The sequence below is a fragment of the Piliocolobus tephrosceles genome, chromosome 14, assembly GCF_002776525.5.
Source record: "Piliocolobus tephrosceles isolate RC106 chromosome 14, ASM277652v3, whole genome shotgun sequence".
Lineage (NCBI taxonomy): Eukaryota > Metazoa > Chordata > Mammalia > Primates > Cercopithecidae > Piliocolobus > Piliocolobus tephrosceles.
The window spans coordinates 37,362,094-37,374,516 of record NC_045447.1 but is presented as its reverse complement, the minus strand read 5'-3'; the positions used below and the strand labels follow the sequence as shown (position 1 = coordinate 37,374,516).

General features: G+C 37.6%; 1 protein-coding gene across 1 annotated transcript in view; it reads right to left on the bottom strand.

The window, feature by feature from the left end:
• GRIN3A (glutamate ionotropic receptor NMDA type subunit 3A) overlaps positions 1-12,423 on the bottom strand; it is a 165,601-nt gene that overhangs the window by 104,787 nt on the left and 48,391 nt on the right. Inside the window, exon 2 of the mRNA XM_023202520.2 lies at positions 9,523-10,127. Within this exon, the coding sequence (XP_023058288.2) occupies positions 9,523-10,127 (605 nt within the window). The remainder of the gene's footprint in view (positions 1-9,522; positions 10,128-12,423) is intronic.

Sequence of the window (12,423 nt, the reverse complement as noted above, 5' to 3'; positions counted from 1 at the left end):
CATGATCATCTCATCATATTTGATATTTTTCCCCTGAGGAATAAGGGATTTGCTCATGCTGCATAAAGGTCTATCAATTTTTTTTTCTGTGACAACTTCATTTTGATTTTTTGCTTTTGCCTGATTAGGAATCTTTAAGAATATTATTACTAGTAACATTCCCTCAAACTCCCTTCCTACCAGCATCACCTAATTCTTGTTAGGTTTACTGAGTTTACTTGTCAGGATTACTTGTTCCTATACATGGAATTTAAATATTTGCTTCCTGGTTACTTTTAATTTAGCTTTAGATCTACCAACTATTGGCATGTAGTAGAAAACCCAACTCAATAAAGTCCTTTTCATATAAGACGAAGGAATATTCTTAAACCTTCCCCTTTTCCTTTTTTTTTTTTTTTCTGGGAGAAGGAGACACTTGAGATAGATGTTCAGTAATCCTATCTTTTCTTAATGTGATTCATGTCTATGATGAATCTTCTCATTAAAAACTCACATTCTCCAGAGTTCTACACTTTTGCATTTGTCACAAGTTCACACTTATGTAGTCTTTTTTTTCCTGCTGTTTTTCATTCAAGAGCCTTAAGTTATTCTCTCTTTGGATTGTCTTTAAGAGCTCTTACAGCCAATTTTGATATTTCACAATGTCCACAGACCTCCAGTTATCTGAAATATTTACTATACATAGTCTACATTTGCATTTTTCCATGTGTATATTTCTTAATTTTTCAGGGCTTTCCCCTAAACTCTCTGATTTCCTAAATTATTCTCATTGTACATCTCTTCCTCTGGCTCCCCTCCCTCCAGTATTCTCACTGTTTCTGGCATGTGGGTTAATCTACAGTTAGCTCATTATTTCTGTAATACCCTTTCTCTTATTTTATTTTTTCTGAATTTTATGTTTTTCTCTCTCCCTCCCTCTCCCACTTTTCTTTATAGTGGTCTTTGTATAGTGTGAATACAAATATTCTGTCCTGTTAATGGGAGATCTTGTCTTAAAGCAGCTCTTTGACCGTCGTTAGTTAATTTACTGTTTGTCGCCCTTCCCGCTCCCTTCCGAGATCCATCTGTTTACTTCCCTTTACATTTTTATGCCTCTTTTACCATTTTTTCCTTTTCTTACGTCCCTAGGGAAACTTTCTGTACCTGATGGTGAGTTGTTACCAGTTCAGCTTTCATTTTGTGGCTTGTTTTACCAAAGTCAAGCCCTGTGGTATCTGCCTTCCTTTTATGATAACATGAGTTTGTCCATTTAAGCCGCAGAGCTTACCTGTGGTCCAATTCTGTTTGATTTTCTTCTCCATATATGGGACAGATCTCCAAATTAAGCATTAAATGTGGGTGATTTCTTGAGCTTACATGTAAAATGACTCCTTGACTGTCCTCTTACTATCCTAAAGTATAAGAATTTGGCAGTTTATTTATCTCATCTTTGACATTTTAGACTACAAGGTCCTCAAGGGCATGGATTTGGACCTCCAGATTTGGAGAGCAGTATCTTCTACAGAATTGCTGTTCTCGCTTCTCCACTACTCTGCTTTATAACACTGCAGGCTGTCAAGCTAAAAGAGGCTTCAGTGTTTATCTAAGTACCTACCTCACTGAGTCATCTTTGAGTCTTAGGCACAACACAGTGCTTGGCCAGGGTAACTGCTCAGTAATGTTTTGGGGTAAATGCAATTAAACACATGTCTTCTGCTCAAATCAGACATGTATCTCTTAGAGTGGTCTTCATCACTTTGCCAGAAGAATGGGGCTCACTAAATCAGGAAACATTTGCATTTGTAATTTACAAATTGTTTGAAGGATTAAACTTTCAATACATTTTCTTCCTGAATAATGGAGAGTATAAAAAATTGAAGTTAGTTAAATGGGGAACCTCTCTGATGAGAAGGAGTTTAATAGGGTTTGGAAATTGCTAAATTTCCATCCTCAGAACAGAAGGCCCTGCACACTATAATTCCTGATTATGTCATCTTTTAAAATTGCATACAAGGCTCATCTTTTAAAAATGATTTCTATCAGTTAATGGTCAACAGCAATTTAGTAATATATTAAACATATATATACACATATCTGAATCATTTGGGTCTATGTTTTATCAATATCTGCAAAATTCAGTTACTTATAGGTGAAACTGTACAGTGGAAGGAGAGTTCCTACCTTTCTTGAAGTTTTCACCAAGAAGAGAACAATACTAATCTATGTGGTGGGGTCATAATTTAATACATGTTTTGTGCTGTGTTACTCTTGGTGTGTATGAGGGGCTTGCTACATCAAGAAGTCACACACACAGACATGGTAATCTCTTTTTCTTGCTTCCATGTGTTGTAACTGGCAAGCTGGCACTTTTTTCTCTTTGTGTTTTCTTCTCTGATATGTTACCTAACAGTTTGACTTATTCCATACCCCTACATCATTGTCCTTACCTTTTGCTTTTTGGTATGAACCTTGACTCTTCTATACAATTATGATCTCTGCCTAGCCCTTGAACTGTTCCTGGTCACATTGTGTAGCATCACAACTCAATTCATTCTGGCTCTTTGGAGCTGGCCCCAGTGCTAGCCAAGGTGATGATGTCCCTTCAAGTATTGCCTTGGCATAGCCCTGGCAATAAGACATTATGCAGTATTTACCAGTCATACATCTATCCTAAGGATTGTAGGGTATGCAGATTGAAGCGGTCTTGAGAGATAAATCTGAAAATCAGAGTAGAGTTTCAGTATTGCTCTGCATAGTTGCAAACTTTTTGGCAGATTTCCAGATTTTACAGTAGATGCATATAAAGTGAAAAAGTCAGCAAAGAATACAGTTCTTTCTCGGGCACATAAAAGCTTGGAAGCTCTCCTAATTGGGAAACATTCCACAGTTTAAAATCTGCTGAATCCTAGGTTAAGTAAATTTGAGCTATATTCATCAAAATAGAGTCTTGAGGGAATACACATTTTCCAGTGTCCCTTATGTGAGCCAACCCCCCGCCCCCGGCCCCTGGTGACTTAGGGAAAATTTTAGACTCATCTCTTGGCATGATTTAAGTGACCTGGAGGCAGAGGCAATTTCAAAGGCTTTCAGCCAAATGATTCCACTGACAAGGGTTCCTGTTGAAAACATCTGAACATACAGACCTTAAGTGTTGATCCCTGAGATTCATGAACCAAAACATGTCTTTTCTAGAAGTATCAACACCTTAGTAGGTCTAGCAGAGAAAGTTAACCTAGGAGTAATAGTTGGATATACTGGATCAGCCATAAGCAATGTGTTCTTTTCGAGCTTCCAGGGAGCTAGTGTTAAGCAGCCTCCAACCCCTGGCTTCCATGTTTAATGCAACTGCGTTTCTTTTAAGTACATGTTGAAATATGTGGGTTAACCAGTTTGTCTTGGTAGAGGTCCTCAGGACAAGAATGCTTATACAAACTTAAGTATAATTAAGAAAATTACTATATGCAAATGTGATTTATATAGCTTCAGACTGAAAGAACATAAATTAAAAAGTAATAGGAACCCAATTAAGGAAGACTTATACTAATTCTGAAAGAGCCTGGAATATGGATTTAGATAAACTGGTTTAAATCTTCCCCTACTAAGTACTAGCTGAATGACCTTAGGCAAACTACTTAACTTTTTGAGACAGATATTCTTATAGTTAAGGAAATTAAAGTTTATGTCATTTAAATAACTTTAACATGGTCACAATGCCACTAAGTTATAGTGACAGTGGACAGAATATCCAGAATTAGAATTATAACATTCAGCCTCAAGTTCTTCTGGAACTCTGCTAATGTTCAGGAATGAATTGTGACAATTATCAATTTATATGTTGGGTTTTTTGAATGGATATTTGTTTGAATCATTTTTTTTGAAAATTTTTTAATTCTTCACAATGCCTGGCGCATAATAGGTTCTTAATATATGCAGAATCAATAATTAAAACATTTATTATTAATAAAAGGCCAGTGAGTATTGATATTGCTTGACTGTGTAAGCATAAAGATAAACATAGTTTGGAGGGAAAAGAGTCTCTAGTGTGTTGAATCATAATTCAGGGTCAACTGAGGAGGGAGGCCTAGAAATGCTAGCACCAGCAGAGTATAATCACCGGTATAAAGGGTGTTATACCAGTGAAGAATAATAACCAAACAGCCAAGTCAAGGAAAATGGATAAAACTGTGAATAATTAGATGAGTATGTCTTCTCCTGGTGGAAGAACAGAAGGGGGTTGCTAGCTTCCTGACAGCACGGCCTCCTGCCTTCTATTCCTTGTGTCTCCAGACAAGGGTTTGACCTCATATTAGTTAACTTCAGCAAATATATGTGAAGAAAGGAATGAATTAATCACTGCCTACTTGATTCAATTCTCACGGGATACAGAACAGAACTGCAGAAGCTGTTCAAAGAAGAAAGGGAGGATTCTACATCCCAATTAGAAGCTAGAATAAACTATCAGAACTATGACTAACTAGTCAAAGAGTCAAGGACTTCTTAGGCCAAGAGGAACAAGGGGTCTGTCAGTGTCCAGACTCTTGGAATTCTTAAAGAAAAGATAAGTGCTTGTGACCAGATTATGACCAACCCGTGGAGCTTTCTCTGCAGGAACAATGAATTTATTAGCACTCAGGGCCTTTAGGCAAGCATGGGCAAATCGTAATCCTGGAAACAGCAGATAAATTCTCAAAGTCCTATTCACTTTCCCCAGAGTCCGATGTTTGAAATGTAGCAAGGGAGTAAATGTGGGCAAGGCTAAAACCAATTTTGAGAAATAAAAACAATGCTTATATCCTAATGTTTTAAAAAAATTACTTACAAGGCTTTTATACTATATTACTTTATTTGGTTAATTTGTTACAGGATTATGATTTTTATAAATATGTCAGGGCTAATGTTCTGCCTTTCAGCTGACATCCGCTCTGCATATAAAATGCAAATGCCTTAGCTTGGCATACAAGCTCTATGTGGTATATTATCAAGTTCACTACTTTTCCAGAATCATCTCGAATCCTTTTCATATGCAATTAACGCTCCAGCCATACTAAATTTATCTTTCAGGTCTTGGTGAATTTGCTTATGCAGTTTTCTTTGTCTGTGAATTTATTCCAAACCTAAAAACCCCCTTTCATTTACAGGATCCAATTCCAGTGTTTTTCCCTCATCACCAAGTCTCTGAGAAGAGTTAATTATTTCCCTCTGTATATCCAAATATATCTCTGTTCTTATAAATCACACATCCCATTGTTTTATAACCATTTACTTACATTTTGACCTCATTCACTAGACTGTCAGCTCCTAAGCATCAGAATTCAAGTCTTCATTTTGTCTACCTCACTGTAGTTCAACACATGGTCACTGGCTGAGCAAAAACATCCATTCATATGTACTTATAAAGGTATTCTCAAAATAATATTCCACCAGTAATTGCTCCAAATAACTAACATTTAAAAAAACAACTTGTAGCCAGGCGTGGTGGCTCACGCCTGTAATCCCAGCACTTTGGGAGGCCAAGGCAGGCAGATCACGAGGTGAGGAGATCAAGACCATCCTGGCTAACATGGTGAAACCCTGTCTCTATTAAAATACAAAAAATTAGCCGGGTGTGGTGGTGGGCGCCTGTAGTCCCAGCTACTCGGGAGGCTGAGGCAGGAGAACGGTGTGAACCAGGAAGATGGAGCTTGCAGTGAGCTGAGATAGCATGCCACTGCACTCCAGCCTGGGCAACAGAGCAAGACTCCGTCTCAAAAAAAAAAAAAAAAAAACTTGTAAATATATTGTTGAAGATTGTTGAAGATCATGCTATGAACTTGGTCCCTGAATGTTTTGTCTGCATTTAGTTATGATGGACATTTGCTCTGGCATGTGGAGACCTAGGAAGAGTGAAATCTCTAATACCTGTAATTACGTTTATGTAGTCTGCCATGAGAAATGACTTTTCTAATCTAAAAGCCTAGCTGAAAATGCCATGTTTTTGGTGATTTCATTAACATTTCAAGATGTTAACAGTTCTGTCAGCCCAAACTGAAAATGACTGTGTGAGAAATGAAAACTTGCATACCTCTGACATCCGCTATTCATGGCTCATTATCCTCCCAACTTTCATTATGCAGTGAAGAAGTGGGGTCAGCCTTACAAAATTTAAGAACAATTAAGAAAATTACTGTATGTAGATATGACTTATGGACTGAAAATAACTAACTTTCTAAAAGACTGTATTAAACAAAATAAATAAGGATGATGGAAAATCCACAGATGTTTTATGACTTAAGGCAGCTTTTCAGTTATTCATTATAAAGTCTCCTTCTTGGGTTTTGCTCATTTCCCTTGACTTGTTCCTGAACACTTTTCAAACTTTCTCTTTGCCTGTATCCCTCAGGAGTTTAAAAAGTCTCAGGCATACTTCCTGAAGTTCTTTGGGTTCATTTCTCAAACACATTCATCTTGATGAAAATATTGTCACTGACCCGTTGTAAATTACTGCTGGGCTTCAAACCTCACAATCTTCTTTTATAGCTTCAAAGTTTGTGGAATAAATAGCCACGAGGGCAGAGGTTATATACTAACCTAACCTAACATCCCACCATAAGGAGAGAGAGAGAAAGAGAGAGAGAGAGGAGAGTGAGAGTGAACGAGTGAGAGAGAAAGAAAACCAAACAGAAATCATCCAGTAAGTATTTATGTACATTAAAAAAGTATTTAATTGGCCGGGCGCGGTGGCTCAAGCCTGTAATCCCAGCACTTTGGGAGGCCGAGACGGGCGGATCACGAGGTCAGGAGATCGAGACCATCCTGGCTAACACGGTGAAACCCCGTCTCTACTAAAAATACAAAAAACTAGCCGGGCGAGGTGGCGGGCGCCTGTAGTCCCAGCTACTCGGGAGGCTGAGGCAGGAGAATGGCGTAAACCCGGGAGGCGGAGCTTGCAGTGAGCTGAGATCTGGCCACTGCACTCCAGCTCGGGCGACAGAGCAAGACTCCGTCTCAAAAAAAAAAAAAAAAAAAAGTATTTAATTTAGACAATATCTACCAACTACCCATTTTCTTCAACAGCAACAGATGATGTAGGATGTAAATATAACAGAAAGTTACTTTTCTTTCTTTCTATGTCAATCCCCTCCCCTTCCTTCTTCCTTTTTTTTTTTTTGTTGGTGAAGTCTCGCCAGGCTGGAGTGCAGTGGCGTGATCTCGGCTCACTGCAACTTCTGCCTCCCAGGTTGAAGCAATGCTCCTACTGGCACTACAGCCGCATGCCAGCATGCCCAGATTTTATATATATATATATATCTGTATTTTTAGTAGAGACGGGGTTTCACCATGTTGGCCAGGATGGTCTGATCTCTTGACCTCGTGATCCGCCCACCTCAGCCTCCCAAAGTGCTGGGATTACAGGCGTGAGCCACTGCACCCCGCCTTTATGTCAATTTCAATAAATATCTATTAAGTGCCTACTATATGCTAGGCATTGGATAAGGCTGAATAACAGCGTCTCCACTTAACAGAATTTCTATTCTAGCTCAGAAGTCAGACACATAGACAAATAATGATGACAGAATGGGCCAAGTACCATTATATAGTTTTATATGCAAAATGCCATGGGATCCTTGTGGAAGGAAGAATGTAATTTTAATATAAATTAAATCTTGAGGAGCCAGAAAGATCAGTTTGATCTGGTAAAATGAGACCCTAAGGTATATACAACTTAAATCAACAAATATTCTTCTCTGTAGTTTCTAAATGATTTTAGGATTCAGACGGAATCATTTTTTCTTGCATTCTCCTTTTTACATGAGACAGAAAGATGCTAAGCGACTCAATGTGGTTTTCATAAGTGGTTTGTCCTGGCTGCTGTTTATGACTGTCCTTCCAAAACAATGACTATTTGAAATTATAAATCAAAGCTTTGCTTGTATGTTTGTTGTAAAGGAGAATGTTTCTTGTCTTAGATACAACTCTGAACCTTAATTATGTGCTAGTGTGCAAACAGTAGATTAAATCTGGAGAGTGGCTATAAAATAAAATATGCATGGATTTTAATCTTGTGGAAATTAAAATATAATATTGGAAAAGTGGAAAGTTCAGATGATGATAGAACATCTAATTTTATTATTAATAGATTTGTAGTAAATATATTTGAATAATTTTATTTTATTAACAACATTCTTTAAGGAGTTTACAGGTTCTGTTCAGTCTTTCACTTTTCCCTTACATATGGCATTTGGCATATTGCCTTGTACATAGTAGGTGCTCAATTTATACATATATATATATAATTAAATGTACAACTATTCGTACCCCTTGACCTTTTATCATGTCTTTTTTAAAGGTAAGATGCTATGAAGTTGCCTTATAGTCCTCAACATAGTCAGATGCCACTGTTCCTGGATGACCTAAAAACAGGACCTAGTCTACAGGGAAAACTTCATTTCTGAAGAAATAATAATCTTCTGATTTGGCCTCTCTGACCATAGGTGATCCTTTTTCAGAAGAAAGTCTAAGCCCTAATGAAATATTCTTTAAGGATATTCCCCTTTTCCTGGGGATCACCAAAACCATTTCCATATGATGCGTTACTCTCTAATTTAAATGGACATTTTCATTCTAGTTTCTGAATCATATGAGGAACTGGAGCAGAAAGGTATTTAATTTAAAAATAAACAAATATAATTATGAATGTATAAACAAATTAATATTATACAAATGTATATATATAATACTCTCATGGAACTCTTAGTTCTGCTAATGTATCCTGTTTGTCTACTACCTATCTATCATGTATTATCTCTATCAATCATCAATCACAATGATTCTATGGGTTATAGGATCTACTGTTATATCCATTTTACATAAAGGAACATAGAACACAGGAAATTAAGGCTCAGAGAAGTTAAGTAACTTGATGAAGTCACTCAAGCAGTAAGTGGCAGAGCTAAACTTCAAGTTCAGAGAGTCTGAAGTTGAGTTCAAGAGTCTTTGCCTTTACTACTCTACACTGCCTTCAGCATCAAGGCCAGGGAGGAGAGAGAAAAGTCCATTTCTTGCTTGACTAATTTTTTTCTTTGTATAGATTTAGAGAAATTTGATTAATTTTATTGATATGGAAAAGAGTGGGCAGGAAAAGAAACATTTATTTTGCATCTACTATAAGCTAAGCATGGTATTAGGTACTTTTCATATATAAATTTCATGGTATCTTTATTATACTATACCAAGCTATTCATTATTCTATTTTGCTAGTTAGAAAACTGAGGCTTGGAACTTTTAAATAACTTTCCAAGAACACAGCAGCTAGTAAGACGCTAAACCAAGGTTTTAAAGCAGAACTGAGCACTCCCACTGTACCATGTACTTACAAGTTTGTAGATCAAATTACAGATAGCATATCATGAAATACCAGCCTATATAACCAGAAATCCTCTAAGAAATCTTATCAAAGTTTAAAGCTACTCAGAGTCAAGATTTCTGCAACGAGGTCAGATAGGGGAATTTTACTCTCTGTCACAGCCCTATGAATAGGGATATAACCGAGACCTTGCATCCTACCTTGATAAATACTGTCCTGAAGTAAGATTTGTAGTTTCCACCTCCATGCAGTTCATTGTGCTGGGAATGAGAGCAAGTTCTGGCTGGATCATGGTGGCTGTGGCTACAGCTCTTGCGACCAGCTCCATAGCATCTTGCACGTAGTACTCAAAGACAGACTGTGTTGTTTTCCCATGAGCAATGAGCCCTAAGGGCAGACCTTCTGTCCTCAGTTCCTCCACATTCTGGGAATCTCCCAGCACCCAACGAAGTTCGGGGGCCATGACCCCAAACTGGGCTGTAATTTCAAAAATCCGCCGGATACTTTCCATGTCACAGCCAAACATCACCACTGTGGGTGTGCTGTTCTTAATACTCTCAAGCTGGATCTGTAGGAAGCTCAAGAGGTCCTGGGTGGAGGGGAGGTTAGCAGTGATGTTGATGATAGAACCAAGGTGGAACTTGGAATCATTCTGGGTAAGGAGGAGGAAGTCGGTGATGTTCCAGTCTTCCTGGCACAGCAACAAGCTAAAATTGTACCAGTTGTTCATGGTCAGGATTGAGACAGTGACATCAGCATCAGAACTTAATGAATTTTCTAAACTCAGTTGTAGGTGAAGGGGATTCTGTATTTAAAGATATGAAAAAGAAGAGTTAGAAAGCATTGACCAAAGACTTTAACATAGGGTACTTTTGCTTTCTTATGAGGCTTAATCCTTTAATTTCGCTGTGATATCACATACTTCTGGGATAAAATTCCCATACTTTGGAAAACTATGCTTCCCGCCTAATGGAGCGATTAATTCCTTACAACTGATTTCCTAATAATTTTTGCTAAGAGTACCAGAGGGCAAATGGTTCTTAGTGTAAATATCAGAAGTAACACAATCATACATTTGGTTTAGGATTTTTGTCAAGTGTGTCTACTGCCTTATAGGCAGTCTCCTTTATGGCTTCCCATTTCTTGGTATTGCTATTAAGATCTCATTTGTTAAAGTTTCATCTCATATGCAGTAATGAGAATAAATTACTTTTGCTTCCTTTTAAAATTAATGGTAGAGAAGTCTTAGCAGAGTGCAGGTGTTTTTATAAGGGTGATGTGAAAGATGGATGCATCATAGTTTCCTAAACTTCCAGCCCCTTGAGGAAGACACTTCTAATAAGTACAGAATAATTTTCAATACATACATCAAGACTAAGTGTGTAGTGCAGTGTTAAAGGCTTAATTACTTTTCGGTATCTTCTGAATGTGGATTCGTGCAGTGAAGAGTGAAATCTGTGCCATTAAACACACTTATGTAACTTCTATCACAAGTTTCCTACTTTCGGAATTCACAAACTTCATGAAAGAAGAGAATCTTATTTGAAAAGTTACAAATTATTAATCATATAATTGAAGTGGAAATAAGTCTCCCAATGAATACATTTGTTAACTGTTGTTCTCAAGAGCAAGCATCTGACATCTGGATAATGTGTAGCACAATGTCTTATATATGTTAGGGGCACGAGAAATATTGGTGGAGTTGAATTAACTATGTTTCTTTTGGGAACTATTGGATTGTTTTTAAGAGCTTGCTAAACATTCAATAATATGCATTGAGAAATGAGGAAGGCTTTCTCAGTAAAATCTCAAGTCCTTGTATGAAACAAAGAAGTGTGGCCTGTCCCTACCTACCAAAAAATGTGTAACAGGAAAGAATTTATGCTGCGCTTTCAACTCTGAAAGAGTTAAAGGACTTTGATATATGTAGAATAAAACATGAGGAATCCACAGAGGTTTACAGGAGGAAAACGATGACCATAAGTACTCATGATGGTAGGTAGGATGGAGTCTTAAGATTTATTCTTAAAATTTATTCTGAGAATTTGTCTTTTGTCCTTCCAAATTAAGTTTCTGAGCAAAGCTTGTTATGATAAAAACAGAGAGTTGGAAAAATCGTCATTGGGAAGCATTCAACAGGGATGGGGAATTAGAAGCCCCTCAGGATCTTGATTACATACTAAGGGTTCTACTACTGTTCATGGCAGGGAGGGTAATGAAAAACGGTCTTCTTAAAATTAAAAAGGATTGGCCAGGCGCAGTGGCTTGTGCCTGTACTCCTAGCACTTTGGGAGGCTGAGGCAGGATCACTTGAGGTCAGGAGTTTGAGACCAGCCTGACTGATATGGTGAAACCCTGTCTCTACTAAAAATACAAAAATTAGCTGTAAATTGCTTGAACCTGGGAGGTGGAGGTTGCACTGAGCCAAACTGCACCACTGCACTCCAGCCGGAGCAACAGAGTGAGACTCTGTCTCAAAAATAGAATACAATAAAATAAAATTAAATTAAAAAGGATTTAGTGACAAGATCAGATGTGAGAGGCAAAAGAGAGAAAAGTCTCAAAAACCAGGAGACAGGATCCAATAGGTAGCTCCGGGTGTTCGGGCTTGAGCTGCTAGCAGGATCTTGAGGTGATAGAAATGGAAGCTTCATTTTCTTACTCCTCATTTTGATTCATATAAATTGTTCCCATGTTTTCTTTTGCCCTCCTCTTTTAGCTTTCTTCCTTTCCTCCTCCTCTTTTAGCTTTCTTCCTTTCCTTCTTCCTTTTTTATTTCCTCATCTGTCTTAATCCTCTTCTAGAAGCAAAAAGCAATGGCAGGCAAGCTCTATATTTAGCTAGCAGGAACAAATTATTCCCAACTGTTTTCTTGGCTTCAGCTCCCTATTCTGTGGCCAGTTTTCTTCCTAAAATACAAATATGACCATATCATTCTCCTGCACCATAAACTCCGAATCACCCATAGGACAGATTTAAAAATCAATAGCATGGCTTAGGAGGCAGGGATGAAATCGTTGCTTTCTTATTAAATAGGAAGTTGAATTAGCTAATCATATTGAGCATTTAGTATTAGACAGAGAAACAAATCCAATTGGCAT